At 43.4% G+C, this 25949-nt stretch overlaps 1 protein-coding gene across 2 annotated transcripts in view; it reads right to left on the minus strand.

The window, feature by feature from the left end:
* The window catches only part of SMARCA2 (SWI/SNF related, matrix associated, actin dependent regulator of chromatin, subfamily a, member 2), a 112230-nt gene extending 94022 nt beyond the window's left edge, over positions 1-18208 (minus strand). For both annotated transcript variants that reach the window (XR_009934192.1, XM_062514089.1), the window contains exons 1-2: positions 18081-18208; positions 4782-5042 (exon numbers count right to left, since the gene is read on the minus strand). Coding sequence is in view for 1 of the 2 variants with exons in the window: in XM_062514089.1 (XP_062370073.1) it covers positions 4782-5006 (225 nt within the window). In the remaining variant the exon portion in view is untranslated. The remainder of the gene's footprint in view (positions 1-4781; positions 5043-18080) is intronic.
* Between the last annotated feature and the right edge of the window lie 7741 nt (positions 18209-25949).

Raw genomic sequence — 25949 nt, forward strand, 5'->3', positions numbered from 1 at the left:
TACAGTGACACTGTTTTTTGTTTTTTTCTGTTTTAATCCACCTTCTCAAAAAAAAAAAAATCAAGCAAAAGAACACTCCAGCCTTAAAGTGCCAGACTAGTTTTCCTGTAGACTATACATCCTCTAAAACAACACAATTACACAGACCAAACAGCAGCATGTTGTCATGTAACTGCCCCATAACTAACACAGCATAACTGACATTCATCCCTGATGGACAACCAGTCTGACCATGGTTTTTGCAGCAGGAAACTGGCCACTAATTCCATTAATCCCTAAAATAATCACTAGATTACCATTTTACGTAAGTTCTCTCGATTTTTCAAGGTTGGCGATACTTCCTTTCTTTTTGTAGTAACACAGACAGAAACAACAAAAGTAATGCAGGGAACATGCCTGCTGATGTTACGTGCTGTTACTTCTAGGACCATGACAGAACAACTTTGGTTCTCAGAATGTCTTAAGAGCATAGATCTGATACCCAATAATATCTGTAATGGGAAACCATTTGTCTTCTGTTTCAATGGAACCTCTGAGTGAACAACTAATATATTTAGTAAAAAACTACTGTATTTCTTAAGAATTTTTTCATTCCCTCAAATTTTATCTCACTCAGCAAAACCAGTAATATTGCCCATGACATCACTAATTATTCCACAGTCAGCAATCATTTAAAGTACTCCCCATTACAAATTCACAAAAGAAGCGATTATGCATCAGATTACAATTCAATTAAAAAGAAACCAAGAGCTCACAGTACTCCATCCACCCTTACAGTGAGCACCATGCAAATTAACAAGCTACAGTGTTGTCATAACCAGAAATTAAGCAGTTAAAATCATGTGATCCAGCTAGCATGTAGAAAGACATAGAAGGCTGTATAATAGCATCACAGAACGGCTTGGGATGGAAGGAACCTCAAAGATCATCAAGTTCCAAACCCCTTGCAGTGGCAGTCTCTAGACCAGGTTGCTTAGAATCCCATCCAAACTTGTTTTGAACACTTTCAGGGATGGAAAAATCAACAGCTACTGTGGGCAACCTGTTCTAGTGCAGCACTATTCTCCTAAGAAAGAATTTCTTCATAGTATCTAACCTAAATCTCCTGTCTTTCAGTTGGAAACCATTCCCCCTTATCCTGTCACCATCTGCCCTTGTAAAAAGTCTCTCTACACCTTTTTTTGCAGACTCCCTTCAGGTACTGGAAGACTGCAATGAGGTCATTTCAAAGCCTTCTCTTTTCCAGGCTGAACAAACCAAATTCTCTCAGCTGTCCCTAACAGGAGAGGTGCTCCATCCATCTCATCATCTTGGTGTCCCTCCTCTGGACTCACTCCAGCAGGTCCGTGTCTTTTCTGTGCTGGGACCCCAGAGGTGGGTGCAGCACTGCAGGTGGGGTCTCACCAGAGCAGAGCAGAGGAGCAGAATCCCCTCCCTCCCTGGCCCTGCTGCCCACACTGCTCTGGATGCAGCCCAGGACACATTTGGCTTTCTGGGTCACGTCCAGCCTCTCACCCACCAGCATCCCCATGTCCTTCTCAGCAGGGCTGCTCTGATCTGTTCACCACAGCCTGGGTTGATACCTGGAGTTGCCCCAAGCCAGTTGCAGCACCATGCACTTGGCCTTGCTCAAACATATGAGACTCCCACAGACCCACTTCTCAAACTTGTCCAGGTCTCTCTGGATGGCATCCCATCTTTCAGACATATCTGCACCACTCAGGTTGATATCATCTGTAAACCTGCTCGGTCCCTTTGCTTATGTCATTAATGAAGACCTTAAATAACACTGGTCCCAATACAGACCCCTGTGGTGGCCACCCCAAATGACTGCTGGGCACTGGTGTTCATCAGAACTCTGAGCCATTGACCACTACCCTCCAGATGTGACTGTCCAACCATGTTCCCATCCATCTAATTCATAAAAACCATATCTCTCCAGTCTGAGAGAAGAGTGTTGTGGGGGACTGTGTCAAAGGCTTTATCAATTCAGAACAAAACCAACTAACCTTGTTCTGCCTCCAGAGGAGCCTCTATGTGGATGCAGAAGGAAAGTAAGATTAGGGCAAGGAAGATAGCAATGCTTGCTTTTAACATCTTCCAGCTTCCAAGTACTTTTTCTCACAAGACTCTCTGAGGCAATTACGGTCTGTCCATTTAGCAGTGTCTCTGACAGACTTCTTAAGTATTCCTCCTTAAACATAGCTGTGATGCATCCAAAATAACTTCAGTAGAATTTGGACCAGTATTTTCCTGGAAATTTGGTTGACAGTCCTTCAGAAACTATCAAGAAATGTAGTTAATTTATTGTTTCTGTCAAAACTGCGTTATGTAAACTAAAAGTAAGCTTTCCTGTGGAAAGGTCTTCTGGTTACTAAGTAAGATACAATCTTTAGTTTTCACATTAACAGTTCTTAATAAACACATTTTAGGAATTATGATTTATTAAATAAATTTGTTTTAGCTATTGATTGTTTTGCATTTTTAAAGTGGTTTGCATTATATTATCACTTGTAAACTAGTCAAACATCTAACACAGAATAAAGTTGTTTCACTTAAGCATGTGAATCTTAAAAGGAAGAACTACACGGCACTGCAGACATGGGTACACTACAAAGCGACTGTGCAACTGGGACACTTACGGTGCAATCCCCCATTTTTTACTGCATTTCATTAAAAAAGTAGCGTTATGATATATCATGCCTTGAAAGTCAACAGATTTTATATAGCACTAAACAAAAAGTTTATTTGGTCCAGCTGCAGGTGGCTGACCGGTTTTTTAATTATATTGAACACTCAAGTAATATTTGCAAAATAATCTAGAGGCACCCTTCTACAACATTTCTTAGATCCTTCCAACAGTTATCCCAATACACTATTTCTTGAGTGGCACAGAAAAGCAGACCCAAAACGTGATATAGACTAAAAATTAACTAAGATTTTATTTCATTTTTTTTCTTTTTTTCACCTGTATCAGATCAACAGACTCATTTTTTATCTTAATCATACACATATGAAGACATGCTGGAACCTCTGAAGTGGAAACCTATAAGAAAATAGCAATGGTCCTGCTACTAAAATAAAGAGTTGTGAAATTACAGTCTTTATTCCATTATCAGAATCAAGGTATAGAAAAGGGGAGAGTAATTTACTGTAGCTATACTGAATTATAATCTTTGAACTGGCTATCCAATTCTCTTTGTGGCCCATTTTTCAAAGGATTTCCAGGCCACTCAATGGGAGGATTTATACTCTGGCTCACAGAACCTTGTGAGATGCCCTATACAGTCTCTGAAATAATGCTGTGGGGTGATATTTGTTGATTTGTTTCTAATTATAACACAGTATTAACTGCCTGATATAACAGGATATATCAATTAAAAACATAATGTGTGAAGCATTCAGCCATTCTATGGCAAATTCCTGGTGCCACCTTCTTCTTCTAGAGGTACAAGAAAAATCGAAAGGAATGAAGGACCTTAGAACCCTGGCTATGAAATGTGGAGACAGAGTCCTGAAAAGCTGGGTGGTAATTGACCCCACAAATAAAAGAATGCCAAGTGCACATGTCTCATCTGGCTAACAGCTAAATCAGATACCTCAAGATTCAAATGCAAAGGTTACAGTTACTGCACAGACTGATCCCTCAGAGATTACAACAGATCAGAACAAATGGAATTCTGGATCACAGCCCCCTTCACTTCGGCTAATGTGTGTGTTATCAAAAAATTATTTCGTTCTTCATGTAAGAGATGGTAATGTCACATCCCTACTGACTGGATACTGTTTAATGACTGTAACTGATCCATATATGAGAGTGTCAGAACGAAGATGTCATTTCAAGAGAAAAATTAAAACATGTTTCTATTACTTTAAAAGAGTTTTTATTGTCTTTTTTTCTCTATGTGCATGTAACAATTCCAAGTGGAATCAACAATAGCTGACAAAACGTTTTCAATATGTTGGCTCTGTCAGCTGCTGCTACATATTTCTGAGTAGAACATCAGTGCATCCGAAATTATTCTGGGTTCTAAATCTCTGGTATACAACCAAACAAAAATGACAAAACATAAAGATGCTCTTCTCACAAAGGAATTTCCACACAGGCAAGTATTTCCTCAAAGCAAAAAGCATTATTGACAGTCTAAGCACACATACAATTTTAAGTGCATAACAATAACACCTGAAGTGCAATTACTGACATGTTCTACATGACACAGTTTCATATTCCTTTGTAATGCAGAGTCCTTATAAAATAACTTGAAAGCCACATTTTTCAACCACATTTTCATAATGGAAGAGTAAACAAATTAGTAATGCAAATTCCTTAAGGTGGATAAAGTTTTGTTTTCTTTTAAGAAAAAGAACAATTTCATGCAAAATTAAAAACCACCCAAGAAAAAACACATGCTATGTCCAAACAGACAAGAAGAAGAAAAAAGACAAAAAAGGATGGCTTGAATGGTGTGCCTTAAAGTTTTAACACTATCATTCATTTTTTTCTCCCTAGTAACATCTGTCTTATTGAAAAACTACAGTTTACAAATGAACATTTCCAAATTACTAACTATAATTCAAACCAGTCTACTAAGAACGAGGAAGCTGTGTTTAATCTGATACATTAATAATCTTCAGCGATAAAGAAAGAAGTAAGAGTGTAATTGAAGTTTTGCAGGTGATGTGTCAGAGCAGTTAAGCAGGTCTAAACATATTTTAAGTAGCTCTTTTCATAAGTGGAGAGAACTCTAGGAAAAAAAGGTTCACTTTTAATAAACTATTACCTTATGAATTTGATGCATGCCTTCTTGTGGATAATCTGTAGGCCCCATTGCCGGCATTGGATGTGGAACACTGGGTGGACCAGGACTTGGCCCCATCATGCTGTGAACGGAGCCAGGAGATGGCCCTGGTCCTGGGCTAGGTCCCAGAATTGGTCCAGGTGAAGGTCCTGGTCCTGGGGAAGGACCAGGATGAGGCATGGTGCCAGGGTCTGTAGGCGTGGACATCTATTTTCTGTCTCCTTTTCAATTAGCAGAATAGCTCTAATAACAAAAACAAAACAAAACCACAATTTCTATGTGACATTAGGGGAATGGAAAAAAATTAATAAAATCTACTGGCAGATGTCTCTCTCTCACACACACACACACACACACACACACACGCACATATATACATACACATCCAAGCTATCATCAGCAGAAAATGTTTACACAATCCTTAATATTGCCCATTAGCTTGATCTTCCTTCTAAAAGTTCACTACAAAGATAAGGACCCTGCTAATTCCATGTGTTTCTGGACATTTGTACGGTACTCACAGAACAAAGCAGCTGGTGTGCTATGAAAAACATCTACCAGAAACAGCAGCTGAACTGACTTACTATCACCAGATGTATCAAGTGGGCCAAGCACAGTACAGCAGTTCTAAAAGCAGGAAACAGAGCCGGGCATCTCACCTACGTGTTAAAAAAATCTTTCCCTAAACAGCTGTGACTGAAGTTCGTACTTGTAAAATTCATGGTAATACAGTGAAACAAGAATTAAAAGGATTTTTTCACTGGACCGAGAGCACTGACACATATATGGAGCCACCAGCCTGCCCTGGAGTGGCTGACTGGGCACAGACAGAGCCAGTAGTGCCAGTGACAGGCCAGAACACAGCCTAACTGCCCCAAATCACCCCTTGCCAATATAAACAGTTCCAGTGTGGAGCCATGGACTGCAGCAAGCAGGCCTGGAGCCAGGGGAACCACAGGGGAGTGCTGACACCCAGCTGGTACCAGAAGCTTGTTCTAGAGCAGCTGATTGAGTGTGAGTGCAGCCAGCAAGGACACCGCCTGCTCCCACTCCCTCAAATGGTGTCCTAGTGAACATGACCAGGGCACACTGGCAGCTGGGAGCTTCCATTTGGGAACAGCCAACAGAGGCAGTGAACAGACCCGGTATAGTTGGAGAAGAGATTAGTTTTATGCTCCCTCAGGTATGGTTTTGACACACCACAGAGCTCATTCCCCCTGAAGTCACTACATCAGCCATGTCAGAAGCCTCCAGCCAGCTAGACTGTCGAACAGTAGATGCAGCTCTTCAGGACTCAGGCTGCCAGGAGTGCCTAATGCCTCTCTGTAAGGCTGGAGCTGACCACCATCCCTCACAGAAGATGCGTTATTGTAAGTGAGCTATTGCCTGGTTAAGGAGTCATGGGTGAAGTGAACAGCCTGTGCAGTACTTGTGAAATGAATGAGAGACTGACAGGCTATTCTTAAAGAGTCTCAGAAGTCTCAAACCTCCACTGAGGAGAAGATGCAGGTGGACTCAGAACCCTACCAAGAAGGCAGAGGTCTCTCGAACACAATCACTGGAAGCAGGTAACTGGCCACACTAGGCAGAACACTCTTCCTCCTGAAAACTTGAAGATGACAAATAGGACTGGCACCATTTACAAGAAGTATGATGCACAGGAAAGGGCAAGACAGTCAACTGATGAGGTAGACAAAGGCACTTCTGGGCCAGGGAACAGAGGAACCATCTGGAGCAAGACAGCTTGCCACCTTCATCACAACTGCCCCTGTTAATCAAAAAGGAAGGGTAGTTGATAAGGTGACTCCCTTCTTAAGGGAACCGAAGGCCTGCTATGCAGACCAGACCCAAGCCACAGAGAAGTGCGCTGCTTCCCAGGGGCACGTGGTTCCAAAATTGGGCATCATCAGCAGAATCTGCTAGCTTTATTTTTTATTATTTTTTTAATCATGGCATGGTCTATACAACAGTTGGTGTCCTGATACCTGAAGGGATGTACCTTTCACAGCGTGGAAAAAGGGTTCTACCACAAAAGCTAGCATGGCTCACTGACAGAGCTTTAAACTAGATTGGAATACAGGAAGGGATAAAACCAGGCTTGCCAGTGATAGGCAATGGGATGGCACACCAGAACTTGAGCAACTGGGATCACCCAATTTGCTCCATGAGATGTAGGCTACAGTGAACTATACAGCATGAGAAAGGAGCAAGGGGAAGCTTTGACCTAGTGCCAGAAATATGACATCACTGGCATAAACAAAACTCAGTGGGATGAGCCCTGTGACTGGTGTGCCATGCTGAATGCTTACAGGCTCTTCAGGAGGGATAGCCAGTGCAGGCAAAGCAGGGGTATAGCATCATTTATAATAGAGGGACAAGAACGTATGGGACTTACAACTGGCAACAACAGGATTGAGACCCTCTAGTATAAACAAATAATACAGGTGCCATCATGGGAGGCCGCTACAGATCATACAGGCACAACAATGAAATGAATTCCTCAAGTAACACCTTCATATTTCTCTAAATGGAGTAATTCAACCTGCCAGATGTTAACTGGGGACACAACACAGCTGGCACAATCAATTCCAGGAAATTCTTAAACCATCCGGATTCAACTTCATGGTTCAAGAACTAAGAGAGCTGATTAGGAAAAATGCTCTCCTTGATTTCATGCTCGTTAACACAGCCCTTTCTCATAAGTGACATGGTGATTGGTGGCATTCTTGGTCTCAGTGTCCACAAAGTAATCAAGCTTAAAATCTCTGACAGAAAGAAAGGCACCAGCAAAACCTCAACTCTGGATGTGAGGAGAGCAGACTTCAGATTGCTCAGGGAGTTAGTGTGCAAGCTACCCTGGGAAAATGCTTCCACAGGTGCTGGGGTCTGTCAGGGCTGGTCACGTTTTAAGCACCATCTTCTAAAGACACAGGAGGAGACAATTCCACAATGTCGAGCAGGTGAGGCAGAGGATGGCTTGGCTGAGCAGGAATCTTCCTTGGGAGGTAGAACTAAAAAGGAAGGGGTAGGCTCAGCAGAAGCAAGGTCAGGTGATGTGGGAGGAACACAGACATGCTGCTCACCACTGCAGGGAGAAAATCTGTCAGGCTGAAGCTCAGCTGGAGTTGAAGCTGGCTGCAATTAAGGGGGACAAGAAAAAGAGGGGTTTAAAATGCATTAATAGCAAAAGACAATGGAGAAATAACATTGTCCTGTTACAGGATGGGGATGGCCACCTCACAAACAGGGACATGGACATACATGGCAGAGATGTTTAATGCTTTTGCCTCTGTCCTCAATGCCAGGGACGGATTAAGGGGTCCCAGTGCCCTGAGCTGAAGGACAGTGGCTGTGACAATGATCAAGTCTCAGTTCCCTGTAAATCTGTAGGGCCCAATGGAATTCAGCTGAGAATACTCAAAAAGCTGGCTGATGTCATCATGAACTGCTCTCAATGTTTTTGAAATGAACTTGGGAATCCAGATAGGTCCCAGTTGACTTGAAGCTGGCTGATGTTCCAGTTTTCCAGAAGAGCAAGACGGATGAGCCTGGAAACTCCAGGCCTGGCAGTCTCACTTCAGTGACTGGCAAAATTATGGAGAATACTATTCTGGGAGGTATTGAAAAACACCTGAAGGACAATGCAGTCATCGGTCACAGCCAACATAGGTTGTCCTGCTTGTCCAAATACTTTTATGACAGAGCAACCCACCTACTTGATCAAGGGAAGCCCACTGATGTAATCCTTTTGGATTTCAGTAAAGGTTTCAATACTGTCTCTCACAGTATTCTTGTGGACAAAATGTCCAGCACACAACTGGACAAACACACCACGTAACAGGTGATCAGGTGGCTGATGGGCTGAGCACAAAGGGCTACAGTGAATGGGATGGCATCAGGCTGGTGACCTGTCACTCACTAATGGGACTCCACAGGGCCCCTCTTTAGGGCCAGTGCTCTTAAACACTGTTATCACAGAATGGTGTGGGTTGGAAGGAACTTTTAAGATCCTCTAGTTCCAACTCCTTTGCCATGCGCAGGTACCCCTTCCACTGGATCAGGTTTTTCCGAGCACAGTTCAACCTGGCCTTGAACACTTGCAGGAATAGAAATCTTCAATCCTCAACAGGTCAACCTGTGCCTGTGGTTCACCACCCCCACCATAAAGAATTTCTTCCTGACAACTAATCTAAATACACCTTATTTAAGTGTAAAACCACTGCTCTTTGTTCTGCCACTGGGTGCCCATACAAAAAGTCCCTCTCCTTCAATTTTATAAGGCCCCTTCACGTAGTCAAAGGCCAAAATGGGGTCTCCCTGAAATACCCTCCTATCCACGCTGAAAACTCCTGCTCTCTCAGCCTTTTATCACTGGAAAGGTGCTCTATCTAACCCTCTTCAGCTTCAAAGCCATCTTCTGGACCCACTCCAACAGGTCCATGTCCTACTTGTGCTGGGAACCCCACACCCAGACACAGCATTCCAGGTAGGGTCTCATGAGGGAAGAGTAGAGGGGAAGAACCAGCTCCCTCACTCTGAGGGCCACATTTCTTTTGATGCAACACAGGACACACAGCACCTGGCTTTCTGGGCTGGAAGGGCATGCTGCTTACCTTCTTAAAAGACTTGGACAGAGGACTTGAAAGGATACTAAGTTCACAGATGATACAAAAGTGGGAGGAGCTCTTGGCTCCCGTGAAGGCAAGGAGGCCCTACAGAGAAACTTAGAAAAATTAGAAGACTGGACAATCACCAACCATATGAAGTTTAACAAATGCCAAATTCTGCACCTGGCATAGGGTGACCCTGGATGTACAGACAGACTGAGGAATGAGCTGCTGGAAAGCAGTGCCACAGAAAGGGACCTGGGTTTCCTGGTCTGTGGCAAGTGGAACATGGCTCAGCAGTGCCCTGGCAGCCAGAAGGGCCAACCCTGCCCTGGGGGCATCAGGGACAGCATCACCAGCCAGGCAAGGGAGGGGATTGTCCTGCTCTGCTCTGCGCTGGGGCAGCCTCACCTCCAGTGCTGGGGGCACTTCTGGGTGCCACCCTGTAAGAAAGACATTAAGCTATTAGAGAGTGTCCAAAGGAAGGCCAAAAGATAGCGGAAGGCCCAAACCAGAAGCACCAAGGAGCAGCTGAGGTAATTTGGCTTCTTCAGCCTGGAGAAGATAAGACGGAGGAGGGAAGACCTCACTGCAGTCTACAACTTCCTCATGAGGTAAAGAGGAGGGACAGACTGACACTGCCACTGTATCTCTTCTCTGTGGGGACCACTAACTAGACCTAAGGGAATGACCCAAAGTTCTGTCACAAGAGTTTTAGGCTGGATATCAGGAGAAGGTTCTCCACCCAGAGGGCTGTTGGAATGGGCTCCTCAAGAAATTGGTCATGCCACCAAGCCTGACAAAGTTCTCTGGCCCATGGTGTGGTTCTTCAGATGGCCTGTGAAGCCACAGGAGTTGGACACAATGATCGTTTCAAGTGACTTCCAGTTCAGGATATTCTGTGATTCCATGACTTGTTACCTTGGGATCCTGTTTCCTTGCAAGGTAGAACACAGAGATGCCTATGAAGCTTCTCAGTTCAAAACTCTACAGTCACCAATTAGTCCTGTACAGCCCCACAACATGACCACAAAAGGCATCAAGTTATCAAATGTTCACAACTGCAAACACCATAGCTTCCTCTAAGAGACCTATGTTTTGTATGAAGGACAACATACACTTCCACATAAAAAATAGTTCTTACATGCGTCAATCACTAAATTGCAAAATCTAGGACTTACACTCTCACAACTGAGTCGCTATATGCACTATAAGCAAAATTCAATCCGTTTAACAAAGCAGATACCTAGCACCACAATCACCATCCAGAAGAATGTATACAGAACCATAATACAATAAATTACAGAAGTACTATCAGTATACAGTATCGTAAAATATCTTATTTCACAAAAGACATCTACTATACCCATGCATTCGAACAGGTATTAAAATCTTCCTCTCTATTCACCTATTCATCCTATTTCAAATTCCACTCGCAGTTCTCATAAAAAGTAGGTCCAATCTCAGGTCCATTAGTTATACTGCCATTCACAAATACATTAAACATATCCTGTATGCAAATCTGAAAAATTTAGAATTCTTTTGATAGGATAGCAAGTGTCCAAACTATGAAAAACAGTAACTACACTTACACTAGACCAAATCCCTGCATCACTTTTCTTTGAGTGAAGATGCATTCACCTCATCTCACAAAAGTGGGAATTGCCTTAAACACATTTATATTCGGACATTTTGTATGTCGAACAAGGGGGAAAAAAAGTAATCTATAAAATCTATAATGGGAAACGAGTATTTGAAAATACTACTTAAATGCAACTTATAAATCCTGTCTGAAGAGTCACAGAAATAAAGAGACAAAGCAATTTTCTCAGGCAACAGCAGTCCACAAAATTTTAAAAATGCAACTGACCTAAACCAGAACACAGTATGGCCCTTCCAGCAAAGTATCTCCTCTCAGAACTGACCTGTTAAAAAGTTTATAGTTTAGCATGTTTCAAAAATTGCTTAGTTTTCATTTATTAAGACTGAGATTGCATTAACCACACCCCCCCCCGAGATATTAAGACACCCTGCTCTCATTAAAATTCAGTAAAAGCTAGATACCTAATTCATTTAGGCCCTTACAAGTCTCATTAAAGTCACAGCAAAAATCTACAAAAATACAACAGGTCCAACTGTGGCCAAGTTCCATGCAGATAGTATTGGTATTATTTTGGCTACGTTCTGGTGCCTGCAATGAAAAAAGCAGTATGAAGCCAACTCGCTGCCAAAAGCCAGTGTTGACCTATTTCTTAGGACTGCTTTTTAATGAGTAGAGCCTGTTAAGAATTAAAAAGCAAGGGGGAGGGAGGGGCAAAAAAAAAAAAAAAAAAAAAAAAAAAGGAAATGTTTCCAACAAATTACAAGACTATAGTAAAATGAAAAAAAAAAAATTAAAATACCATCTTATTGTTCCAAACGATAAGGCTCTTGGCCCTGATTCTTGAACACATTACATGTTGTTTAATTGTTTTTCAAGCATCCAATGTTACAATTTCCTCAAAACACTAACTGGAGTAGCACTATTCCCATGACTTCAAATAGGATGGGGTTTTTTCCTGAACTGTAATCCCATGCCACCTCCTAGATCTATTTACATTAACATGACCAATTCTCTTTAGTGAACAGCCCCAATGAACTACTGGCAACTGAATTAGTTATGGCAAAACACATGGTTCTTCTTGTGGTCTCAGAGATTTTTTCCACCTCTCCTGGACACAATCAGAGCTAAGATAAGGAAATAAAAAAGGCATCTATCATATATCAGAGCAACTTCAGCCAGATCCAAATACAAAGAAAACCCACAAAATCAAGATCTGAAGATTAAGAGAGACTTAGGATCTCTGCTCAACTATTTCTAGATCATGTGGTTTAAGGACAGTGAATATCTCACTGTAAACAATTTGAAATAACAGTCTCTAAGCATGAATGTTTCCCCACTGTCATTTCACGTACACCTAGAAAGTTTTGCAGACGTAACTAATTCACTGTACAATACAGTCTCCATCAGTTCAATGTTTCTATTATGCACATTTGGTATAAACCTGCTACAAGCCCAAAGGTAACAAAGGCAGGGATTTTTTTTCACATGAGGAAGTATTAGCAGATCCCAAACAAAAACACAGCAGGTAAAAAACCATTTGCATTACTTTGGAATTCAAGACCAGCTGTACATCCAAAAAGATCCAGGAATTACAGACTGCTCTGACAGGGCACACACCAAGTCTAAGAACAGATGGAGGAGTAAGTACTTATAATTCTTCCAGCTAGTTCCCTTCACCATCCAATATAACTTCTGCCTTTCCTCTCAACCTAAACTGAACCTAAGCCAGGATGTTCTGGCCACATCTCCTGCCTTGGATATACAGTGGGAAGTAAGGAAACTATACTGCTTAGATGTGATGAAATACGGATCCACACAACAGCCACACAAATACTGCAAAGCTGACTGCAACTTTGTCTTCACAACAGAAATAGTTATAATCTACTTCTCCCCGAACATTTCTAACTGCAGTCGTAATTCAAACAGATGGCTTTTAAAAGATAAATTGTAAACCTGGGATATGCTACTGGCTAAAGGAGTTATCTTTATTATACTACCATAGAAAACATGAAATTATACTGTCAATGATTTGTATTTACTTGCATAATCTGCTAACTATAATCAAATTAATATGCTCAAAGTAGAAGAGCTGATTAGTAATGATAGCAGCTCATCATCACAAAATAACCTATGATACTTAGAAGCAAAGCGGTGTTTTATATTGTACAACTTCACAGGACACTATGGATTACCATGATTTACCATGATTATCATGATTTAACTATTGTCATTTGATTAAATGACAATTTAATCAATAAACAGGTTTACATGAAACAACAAAAAAATCTGTGAGAAGATTGGAATGTTCAACATATATCAGAGTTACTAGTTCAAGTAAGAGAAGCCAAACACGCTAACAGCTGAGATCCAGCCTTTGTACACTCATGTATGCAATGTCAGTGTAACTTGAAATTAGTAGTTCAAAATACAAGCCACAGAACCAGAAACACTGAACCCTAATTACTTAACCAGACACCTAGGCCAGAAGAAGAAACCTCTGCAACACTATTCTAGCTGCATGTCTAGCTCTCTACCAGAAACTGTTGCAGGCATCTCTGTAGAGCTCGCAAAACAGGTGAAATGCTTACACCAGAAACTTCGTTGTGGAGTCATGTATTACAAGAGACAATTTACTTCAGGATGATAGTAACTACTCCTCACCTTGAAATATTCTTGTAGAAATTCTTACTCCTACTGCATATATGTTTCAGCTTTACACAAAGTTCAACTTTTTCAACTGCTTTAGCTTACAGCCTACTCTCTCAGGAAAAACTAACATCAGCAGGAAAAATTACTTGTTAACAGCTGGGAACTGAAAGTACTCCAGACTATCAAAAGGCATAATTACAAATCAGAGTGCACACAGAGTAGGCTAAGCTATGCTGCCAGACTACTGCGAAGACACTACAGCACAGACATATGATCCTTTCTGATGCTTTGCTGCAGAAGACAGGAGCCTTCAGGAAAACTGAAGACCAGATAGCTGCAGTCAAAAGTTTAATTGTCATCAGACAATATCCAAGATCAATCCCACCTTTGCTATATATGGAGATTCCACTGTAAACTTCAGGCACAGAAAACTGATACAGGACACTAGTGAATGGTCATGGATTAAGTTTTCATACTGTGAGCTTTACTAGAGGTGTTAATCACAGTTACTGAACACTGTCTTTTCATTCATTTCTAAATAAAAAGCCATGGGAGCTGCTGGCAGAAGGAAAGGAATGAACCATATCACTAACAGGCCTTGGCTATACTTAAACAGGGAAAAAAAATGGAGGAAGAAGATTGCTTTAAATACAAGTTACTCATGGTAAAATATCAATGAAAATATATATGAAAACCATATATTTTCTGTAAAAACAAACTTATTTTTAACACTTTCTCCAATGTCCCACCACTAAATGATCCACCTGGGTGCTCAAACTCTTAAGTGACAAATGGGAAATACCGACTGCCAGCTGAAGACAAACAGGAAAATGTTAATGCCTAGTAAGTAATGACTTTACACGTGTCAGAAACAAAGAAAACCATTTTCAGTGTTAGTTTTCCTATTCTACTGTATTTACAAACTATCAAAGCTGTATTTAGTAAGGTTTGTTTCCTTCTATTATTCACCCTTCTTTATTTTATCTTGGAAATAAGAGCTTTCCTCTAATGCCAATTAGAGCTTTTGTTATATGTCAACTTTATGAGAAGTGATCTTTATACCATGATGTTGTGTTTACTATTCCACTAGAGAATCAAAAAAACCCCTAAATCTAATCTGGTGAAGTCCAAAAAGTATTTGAGGTCCAGAAAACATCTATTACACACAGAGAACTATGTTTGGTGCAGGAAACACAGAAATATAACAGACATTTCCATGACTAATATGTAAAAATGTTCTAAATCATACAAAAAATGAGAAGTTTCCTTCTGTAAGGATGACTTGTAGTTCACAGCAATATTACTCATCAGGACGACAAAAACAGAGGTGAAGGTGCATGCATTTTTTTAAGGTGCTACTGTGCACACTCTGACCCTAGCTTCAAAAGTTCAACAAAAACTGAGAAAAATATATCCGGAGATAGTCATTTCAAACACACCTTTGTCACGAACACATGTAATATGCCAGCTGAAGGACTTTTTCTCTTGTCAATTTTCAAGCCTCAGGTGTTGGTGAAAGCACTTTTCAAACTTGACAAGAAATGTTCATAGACTGCTTCAGAAATGAACAAAAGGAAAGATCTAAGACTGCTTTGAACACACTCTTTTGGCACACGTTCCATGCAACACCACAGAAATACCAGTCTTAAAGCTGAGACATAACTCATGAGAGAAATAATATTTTTAATGAAGATTTACTCTCACCTCTGGCAAGTCCACATATGCTGTATTAACCACTCTAAATTTTGAAAGCTTACTATGCATGCAGTCTTTCTGCTTTCTATTACTGATATATATATACATAAAAACCTGCCTTGAGACAAGCCTATCCTTCTGGCACACTACTCTTTTTCTCTGTAATCACAAAAGGACAAAAGAAACAAAGCCAGAGACAGTAATAGGCCAATTAGGTTCCCAAAAAGAAAGTGTGCCCGTATTTGCACAACAATAGTAACTTGCACAGAGAAGACTGCCCCACCCCGAACAAATAAGTAGTATACTACCAAAGGAATTAAATCCTGGTACAGTGTTTATCGTTTAGGTCTTAGGGACTGTTAAAACCACTTAACACTTCAGAAAGTTAAAACAAAACCGGAGAGAATGCAAACGGAACAAAACCCTAGATCAATTCTTCATTGAAAGCATGCAGAATACTTAAAGCCGTAAAAAACCCCACCAAACAAAAAACCGGAAAACCAACAACTTTTTATCTTCAATACTTCGGCTGGTTATTTACTTGCATATTCATACTCATATAAATATTCAGTATATCGTTAATGTAAAGTTTGGTAAGTCTGAATATCAAACATAAGAAGAAGATACCAAGAAAGACAAATTCGGTACGATGTTTGTAATCTGCAGACACTTCTACACTCCCTTTACTTGACCATTACGCACGCTCAGGAAAAAAAAAACATAACAAAACAAAACAAAAAAATACCCTAGCCAATCGTTAAACTGTAACTTGAAATCGAGTTTGGAAGAGCTGCAACTTTTCCAGCCGTACGCAGTTTGTAGTTCCACCATTATAAATTTAAGAGGGGAGGAGACAACGTAAGAAACTCCATTATTGCACGCACCGCAGACACAAGGAAGAGTCGCGGCGGAGGACCCGCGACCCGGGAGCCCCGGGGGACGGCGGGGCAAGGGCGGCCGCTCCCTCCCTCCCTCCCTCCCTGGCAGCCCCGCTCTCTGCCCTCGGGCCCTGCAGGACGGGCGGAGCGCAGGCCTCGGCGCCGGCCCGCCAGCCGCCTCCCCCGCGAAGGCGCCGGGGCGGGCGCGCACAACCAGCAGGGCCCTGTTTTCCCTCTCCAGCCTTTTTGGAAAGTTTTCTCCCCGGCCGACAGGCTGTAAAACGTCCCCGCCTGGAAATGCGGCCCCGCAGACGCTTGCCCCCGCCCCTCCATGAAGCAGCGGGTGCGCTGCTGACGGCGCTGCCCGCGCTCGGCCCCGTACCTCGGCCGCAGGCGGACGGGCGGGCGAGCGGCCGGGTCATGCCTCAGGGCTGGGCTGGGCCCGTCTCCCCGCCTCTCGTCCCCACCGCCACCATGTCACGCCGACCAAACATGTCTGTGCGCCTGTGTGTGGCGGCGGTGACTTCCTGATCCGCCGCCGCTTGCACAGGCGGAGGGACGAGAAAGGCCACCCACCCTCCTATCCTCCCCCCGCCGCCGCCTCCCGCTTCTGCCCCGCAGCGGCCCGGGGACGGGCTCCGCTGCCCTCCGGCCCCGCCCGACAGCTGGCTGCGGCAGGGCTCTACCGCCCACCTCCGCCTCCGGCTGGGCACAGAACTTTTCCAGGTGCCAAACACCGCCGTCCCCTCTCCCGACATAGGGACAGGCGAGCCGCAGCTACCTGAGCATCCGCGCGCGCGTGCATCCTCGCTCCCGCCCGGCCGGGTTAAAAAAAAATAAATTTCCGCGCACACCGGAAATAAAACGCTTTTTTGCTTGGCAGGCGATTCCAAAATTGTAAGCGCATATTTTGTGCTACTCTGCTTGGAGGTGGGTAGGAGGAGGGGGAAGAAATTCTGCAGGGAAAACGGGAGGAGTACCACGACATGCAAGCTATTTTGGGAAGTAAAACGCGACACCTTTACAGCAGGAGTGACTGCACACTTAAAAACAAGAGACCGAAAAGCAACAGGAGCCGCAGCCCTGTCGGGCTTAAGTCCCAGCCCCGCTTCTTCCCCCTCCCCGGTGTGTGCAATGCTTGTGACAGGCAGACAGCGAGATGATCCGGATCATGGCCTCCCCGGCTCTGCCCGGGGAATGCCGCTGCTCTCCTCGCAGGCGAGACCGCTCCCCCATGCACCATGTTCCTCCCTCCCCATGCCTCCCCACTTCCCCTTGCTCTGCTGGGTCTGCGCCAGCGTGTGCCAGGGCGGAGAAACAGCCCCACCGCACCGCGCTCTGCTGCGTCCGGACAGCCTGAACTTCCCCCTGCGACCCCCGGCAGCTGCGGCGGAGCCGCCCACAGCCCGTCCGTGTGGGCTCTCGCTCCCCAAGGATCTATTTCTCCCGCGGCCGCCTCGCCCGCAGCCCGTGACACGCTCGCTGGGCGGCAAGACCGAGAGCGCCGCTGACTCACGAGTCAGCCACCGGCGACTCCGGGGGGGGGTTCTGTCGCTCCCACTCCGGAGATGCGCATTGTGATTATTCCAGAATAATACCGGATCAAAACTTTCTTCTCTCCACCCACTGGGGGATATAAATATTCGGGAGGGTCGGACGCCGGGGAAGATGGGGAGAGGAAGCAGGTGGCACAGCGGCGGCTGGGACCGGCGGGGCCGTGCGCGGGGAACGGGAGCGATGGAGAGAGGGAAGGTGGGCACGGTGCGAGCCGACACAGCCGCTGACAATAAAGGATGGTGCCGGGCACGGGGAGCTGGCGGGTTTGGACCGAGTTGCAAGTTGTATTTACCTTCCGCCCGGGCGGAGCACCGTGCTGACTGTCGCTCCTCTCCCCGCTCAGTGAGTCACCCGAGACCAGGACCGGAGCGAGGGACTAGATTACGAACATGACTTCATTGATGACAGCCATTCCCTCCTCTTCCTAAACTCCTGCCCCTCCTCCGGCCCCCCCTCCGCGGACGGCACTGCTCAGACAGCTTTGTTGCCATTGGTCCACCGGGAAGGGAGTGCCCGCCCCCTGCGTAGAACGGGGAGTTCTATTGGCCCGGTCAGCTGTCACTCATCGGGAGGCCGGGGGGGCGGAGGTGTGCAGGCGCGCGGGGCGGGGTGCGCTGCGCTCCGCGGACCCGTGCGCAGGGCGAGCTCTCGGCTCCGTCGCTGGCCGCTCAGCGGCGGGCAGCTTGCGATCCCATCAGGTGCCGCAGCTGCTGCGCCGCTCTCAGCTCGCCTCTGCGGCGAGTCGTGAGGGGCAGGACCTCCTTCCGTGCGCGGGCGGCACTCGGCGGGAGTAGTTTGGGGAAGAGGTGAAGAAGGTGCTGGAACTGCGCCGTACCTCTGCCCAGCTTGGAGGGGCGGGGAGGAGCCAGCCTGACAGGCCTGGGATCAGCTGTGTCTGGCTGTTTGGAGTGAGTGAGTGAGTGAGTGAGCGAGTGAGCGAGCGTGCCCAGGGCGGGTGTCTTCCCCCCCCCCTTAAAAAAAAAAAAAAAAACAACAAAAAACAGTGGGGGTAAAACTCAGACGCTGTCCCCTCTCTCCGGTAGCAGAGGGTGCTGCCGTGGACGAGAGGGGGCTGCTGAGACCACCCCAGCGGCCCGGCCTGTGGGGCAGGCTCCGGCTGCGCGGCGGCGCCCAGGCTGCCCGCAGCGCCTGGCGGTGCTGGGCCGGGGCGGCCGCTGATGCAGCGGCGAATAGCCCGAACCAGGGTGGAGAACCCCAGCGGAGCTCTTGTTTCTGTGGGCTTGGGAGGGAAAATAGTGCAGTTATGTTTGTTCCGTCTTGCTTGAATCCGTTTGAGTAGGTTTTTAAAAGTTGGTTTGGAAGTACGCTTTATAGTTATGTGTGCTGGTGCCGGCTTTTGGTGGGGTTTTTTTGTTTTGTTTTTCAAATTTTTTTAATGCTTTGGTTTACCTGGTTTGCAAGGGCTGGAGACCTCTCATGTGTTTTTTACAAGCTATACCTGTTCGTGTAACAACTTACTAAGTACTTCATTAAAATAATGGAGCTGCCTGTCTGAGGGTTTGTTTTTTTTCTTGAATGCGTATTGTAGAGGGAAAAATAAATACAGCCAGACTACCGTACGTGGTGGTACATGTGGCTACATTTTTTTAAGATCCTGTCACATGGGCTGTATTTGCCATTCTGAAAATAAAATTTCACTTTGTACTGTGGAGAAAGAATATTCGTAGGTACCTAAGTAAAATCAGTACCTACCACAGAGGCTCAGGTGACCAATTTAATGTGAAGTTCCTCTGCTGTGGTCAGGTGGAGTAGTTAAAGACCTGAAGTAGTACTGGGAGTACCAAATGCTCCTTGTGGTCTTAAAGCGGTGGGTATTGTTTACATGGTGTTTAGCTTGGAGCTCTTTTTGTTGTTCAAATCACCAATTTGCGATGCTGGCAAGACAATGCCAATTACTATTGTCCCTGTAGTTTTCCATCTTAATCGTTAGCTTCATCTTATTTTTTATGTAAATGACCAAAATGCCAAAAGTAAGTGTGTAACAATCAGTGCTAGCTGGACGACAGTAAGTATCAATAAAGTAAGTTTAAAAGGCTATATTTTAAGGTTACCATTGTCTGTGAAAAGTATTTACTTGGGAGCAAAATCAAAGAAATTGGATTGCTCACATCTTAATATACAAAATTACTTGTGTCATTATGTAAATCTTTTGATCCACTTATAATTTATAGATTTTGTTTTAGCTTTGTCTTAAGCTGCAAACTGGTGTCTAAGAGATAAAAGAATGTAGTTAACATTCTTGGGAAATTATGCTAATGGAAATGAGTAAAGAGATCTTTTTTATTATATTTTTTCTTAGTACTGAAACTCTCATTAGGCAGTCATTTGCGTTTGTGGTTTGTTTTTCCTCCTCCACCCCCTAGCGTAAATCTGAGGACTGTTTGCCTTTTTTCTCTGCAGAGGTGAAAACAAACATTAAGTAATGGAGGGGCAGCTTTCTTTCAAGATGGCACAGCTGTTTGCTGGATTCAGCAACACTCAAACCATTCTTAACCAGGTCAAGTCATTCTTTTTGTTAGAAAGCATAGAGAGAAGAAAAAGAAATCAGAAGTTAATCTTTTAGGCAAAAGAAAAAAGTTCTCTTGACTCTGGAAGAGATGCAGCTATATTTAGTTAATGATTATTTTGGGAAGGTTGCAGCAGCTGATTTCATTTTGCAAGAGTGTGTACATGTCTGTTGCTGGTGTCAGTCTGAAGGCTTTTTCTTTTTGTGTTTTGATGAAGTATCATTGAATCTCATTGTAATCTATACTGAGAGGATGGGAAACAAGGGGGTTTTTTTTGTCAAGGGAGGCATGTTCACCTGGTATGAAAACCTGAATTGGAAGGGTCAGTAAGGCTTCCCTAGATGAAACCTAAGTCGCTGAAGCTTTGTGCATAATGAATATGTAAACATGATGAATAATCACACTCTATAGGATAGATTTGTTTCCCCCATTAATTTATCTAACATTGCAGAAGGAAAAAAAGCTGTGGGCCCTTAACTTTAATTGTTTGGAGAGACATTAACGGTAAAATAGCATGTAAAATTTTCAAACTAGATAAGGTACCATTACAAATAGAGGTACATCTTTTGACTAGCTAGATATGTTGTTGTGGAACTAAAGCTTGTTCATGTGGAGAATGATACCAACATAATAAGTCTGTTTAGAAACTGATGGGTCAGCGGTACTCTTGCAGGGACACTTCTACCAAAAGGAGGTCATTACTATCAGGGAGCTGCAGATGTTTACAGCAGCCTCACCATTACCCCCTTAAAGCCCCTGCTCTAACAGTTAGTGGTGCTATTTCTGTGTTTGCTACCAATTGCCAGAAATGACTGTACTCAGTGCAACAGAAATAGCAGAAAATACTATTTTTTAGCATTCCTGCCAGTTCTTAGCAGAATCCACCTGCTTTAGCCTGGGTGGCCAGTGAAAAGGGGCTAAAACTAGAACATTTCAAGAAGATGGCTTTATGCTGAAGCGTCTGCATGAAAACCAGAACAAGAGAAAAATGTTTTTTTCATGTGTCCAGGAAAGTCATAAAGAAGTAAGTGAACTTGCCATCCACCAGTCCATGGGCTCTGATGGGTTTCTTCACACCTATGAGTGCTGAAGGAACTAGCAGGCATGATTGCTAGGCCTCTCTCAGATCTTTGTAAGTTCATGGCAGCCAGGAGAGGTGCCACCCTGGTCTTCAAAGGGGGTAAGAAAGAGATTTCAGGGAGCTACTGACCAATTGGTCTCATCTTAAGCTCTGAAAAGGTGACAAAACATTTCATCCTGGAGGTTACCTCCACACATATGGTAGACACAAAGATGATAAAGAGTAGTCAGCATGCTCAACCTACCTGATTGCTCTCTATGCTGAGACAACTATCTGGGGGGATGAGAGGGAAGATAAGTGAATGTTTACCTGGACTTAGAGCAAGGCTTTTGACACTGTCTCTAGAGTTATTTTCATAGGCAAGCTCTGGGAGTATGGGCTGGGTGAGTGGACAGTGAGGTACCAGTTCTCACCACAACCTCACTGTCAAATCATCCAGCCCATATTTCCTGAGCTTGAACCATAGATCCCTGAGGGTTGTAATCAGTGGCACAGGGTCTCATTGGAGGCCTCTCTCTAGTGGTGTCCCCGAGGGTTCAGTACTGGTCTAATAACTTGCTCATCAGTGACTTGGATGAAGGGGCAGATGCCTCCTCAACAAGTCCACTGACAACACAAAGCTGGGGAAGGAGTGGCTGATGCCCCAGATAGCTGTGCAACCCTTCAGAAGGATTTCAACAGGTTGAAGAGGTGGGCAGAGAGGAACTGTCTGAATTCATGTGTCCAGTTCTGGGCTCCTCGGGACAAGAGAGGCATGTATCTCCCGGAGCATGTCCAGCAGAGGGCAGCATAGATGGGGGCTGGAGCATCCCAGTCGTGCAAAAAGACTGAGGGACAGCGCCTGTTCAGTCTGGAGAAGACTGAGAGAAGATGACATTAATATGTGCAAATATCTGGTGGGTGGACATCACAAGGATGGAGCCAAGTTCTTCAGAGTAACGCTCAGTAATAGGCAGAAACATCTACTTGAACATATGGAAGAAATTCTGCACTAATTGAGCATTGGAGCAGGCTGCCCAGAGCAGTTGTGAAGTCTCCCTGAAGTACTCAGAAGCAGTCTAGACAAAATTCTGACTACCATGCTCCGGGGGATCCTGCTGGGGCAAGGACCTGTTAATTTGTAGTCTCTAAAGTTCTAGAATTTGGTGTGATGTCATATTTTACAGGAGAGGAGAAGCACACAGTGTTATCTCTTTGTGTTCTTTTCAGGCTGCCATTGTGCTTCCTAAGCAAATAATCCCAGGTTTTATATGTATTACTTTACAAGAATAACACTCTACATTTTTTTTTTTAAAGTTTTATCTTAATAGTTTCTGAGCCTCTGCAATTTCTCAACATCCATTTCAGTTCTAATCCTCTCTTCTGCAGTGCTCACCAACTCCCACTAGTTTTGTGTCAGCTGCAGATTTTGTAAACATACTCATTAGTGAAGACATTCAAAAGACTATTGAAGATAACCATGCACAGAATGGATTTCTCTGGTACTCTGAAGTGTTCTCAGTTGTTAAGCATTCATTCTGGGGTGTTGACCTGTTGGCAATCTGGCATCCCCTTATCTTCGTGTGTGCCTGTAGTAAGATGATTTGTTTTCTAGTTTTGGCTCTTCCTGGCCTGTTACACAGCTTCCTGGATGTGGTCAAACATCTTTTGTTCAGTGGAGAAATCCCAGAATTCTGAACTGAAGCCTGATTTCTTAGAGAATTTTCCTGTTCTTCCTATGGTAATAGTGCTCCTATGTCAAATGTGACTTAACCCATCTTTAAATATCTGACAATGTTTTTTTCCTTCAAATAAGACTCAAGTCAAGCCACTCTTCAAAGAATGGTCTATATTACATACATGTAATATATGTTTAAATTTGGAATATGCTGTTCGGCTAGAAAGGAAATCTGTTTAGGCGGTGAATATTGTGGGCCTTTGAAAAGCAGGTCTTGCCCTGAAAATTCTGTATAAATCACAGCTACACACCAGGAAAATTTTATGACTGTTCAATTAGTAGAATTTCCAATAACTTATTTTTTTGTCCTCCACTTTCTTTCCTCTAATCAAATTTGTGTTCTTCTCTTTATTCTCTCTCTCTCAAGTGTTTATCTTTGCACTTTTCTCCTTCCTTTCTTACAGTTACCTCTTTTTTCTCTTCTTTTCTTTATGTTTCCTCCCAGAATTTTTTTCCTTCATCAGTGCTCTTTATGCCAGGTTTACACACGGGGACAACAAGTTGGAATTACACTACATAAAAAATACTTATTCTTATAAGATACTGCTCACCATTTAAACAATGTTTGAGAACCAATTATGACTACTTTATTGTCTTATTGAACTACAGACTTTGATTTTGCCTAGATGCAAGCATGTTTAAGACAGTGGAATCTAAGCTGAATTTGGCAAAAATTTTCAATCTGCTGTTAATGTGACTTTCATCCTCCCTAAATATGTGGTTTTTTTGTCATACTTAACTTCATCAAATGAAAGGAGATATTCTTGTCCTGGCAGCTGGGGAAAAAGAAATGGCACAGACAGAAAAAGAAACTAATTCTCGTTCTCTGATGAGAAAATGTAGAGATTGTTTTGTTTTGTTTCCACAGTATTTTTCTGGGTCCTGTTTCCTGTTTTATGTGTGCTTACTTTTCAGATTACAAGATTGTGAATCCACAAGCAAGGTGAAGGTAATGTCTCTTTTTTTTTTTAAATTCTTGAGCAGTAGAATGTTTGCCTGACTATATGTTTATATGACTGACTCCTCAGTCATGCTATCTTTTTTCACATAATATAATAGCAACTGAATACAATTAGAACATACTGGTAAATTTTATGAATCAATGCACTGTATGAAGTAGCAGACTATTTTAAGATTCTCTCTTACATAAATGTAATGTTTGAGACAAGTTCTGAGATGTCTTATTAGCCTTTTTATCTCAGAAAGGTATTTTATCAAAAATCAAGCTGGTGAGTATAACGATAAGGAAAAACAGCTGTAAGATGGGGAGAGAAATGGTCTACTATGAGGGAGTTGTTCCAGTATTTTGTTAAATAAGCTCTCAGTATATAAGGGCAATTTTGTGTACCCTAATACAGTTTTCCCAGGTGTGTGACTGCTATCTTCTCAGTTACACAATTTGATCAGAAGTACCAAAGGCAGATAGCAGATCTGGGATCAGTAAGGTTTTCTAGAGGTTATCAAACACCTGGATAAATTGGAGCCATCTCTGCTGTTACTCAGCTTGCAGAGTAATGACAAGTTAAAGCCTTAAGGATATTCTGCCTGTGCTCCCCTATGAGCTCATTGCTAACTGCTATAGGTAAGTAGGGCTCTGGAGATGATTTTATTTTCTATTTATGCTTCTTCCTTACTAAATCAGGTGTGTGAACATGAAATACATCTACTCAAGGCGGAAGGTATGCAATTTAAGATGTGGGGGTTTGTTTTCAGCTGGTCTTGTCAATATGCAGACTTTTTCTAATTTAGTGTTCACAGTCTGGTTAGGGTATAAGAATAGTTTACTTTTCTTTAGCTTTGAACAACTGATCTTGAAGCCAAAATAAATCCTTCATCATGGGATGTTGTACAGAATAGGCCATTCAGTAATGCTAATGGAAGAAGTAGATGTCAGCTTTCTGCAACTGTTGTTTACATTAGTCACTGCTTCTAGAGATCTGCTGACACAGCAATTCATTTTACAACTTTTAACGCAGAAATTCAGATAACTCAGGTTAATTTTGACTGGTAAGGCAAATTGGGTGTGCTGGACATGACCTAGAAATGTGCACTCACTGCCCAGAAAGCCAAACATGTCCTGGACTGTATGCAAAGTAGTATGGCCAGCAGGGAGAAGCCCTCACTCTCTGCTCTGCTCTAGCGAGACCCCACCTGCAGTGCTGCAGCCACCTCTGGGGTCCCAGCACAGAAAGGACATGGACCTGCTGGAGTGAGTCCAGAGGAGGGATACCAAGATGATGAGATGGATGGAGCACCTCTCCTGTTAGGGACAGCTGAGAGAATTTGGTTTGTTTGACCAGAAGGCTTTGAAGTGACCTCATTGCAGCCTTCCAGTCTGCAAAAGAGTCTGCAAGAAAGGTGTAGAGAGACATTTTACAAGGGCAGGTAATGACAGGATAAGGGGGAATGGTTTCCAACTGAAAGACAGGAGGTTTAAATTAGATAGTGAGGCATTAGAACAGGTTGTTCACAGCAGCTGTTGATTTTCCATCCCTGGAAGTATTCATTGTAAGTTTGGATGGAATTCTAAGCAACCTGGTCTAGTGAAAGGTGGTGCTGCCCATGGCAGGTATAGGAGCTAGATATTTTTTATCGCTCATTTCAACCCAGGCCATTCTGTGATTCTATTATATGAGCCAACTCATTGCATTTTGGCCAAGTAATGCTGCTTCTGGCTGTGTTCTTGACATATTACAGAGAACTTTATTCTTCACAAGAAATGTGATAGGTCAAGGCAACTTTTAATCCAACAAAACAGGTGATTGCAGAAAAAAAATCATCTGTCATAAACAGGATATCATACAAGGGATTAATAATTGTGAAAAAATTCTATGT

This window comes from Cinclus cinclus, chromosome Z (assembly GCF_963662255.1).
Source record: "Cinclus cinclus chromosome Z, bCinCin1.1, whole genome shotgun sequence".
In the NCBI taxonomy this organism is placed as follows: domain Eukaryota; kingdom Metazoa; phylum Chordata; class Aves; order Passeriformes; family Cinclidae; genus Cinclus; species Cinclus cinclus.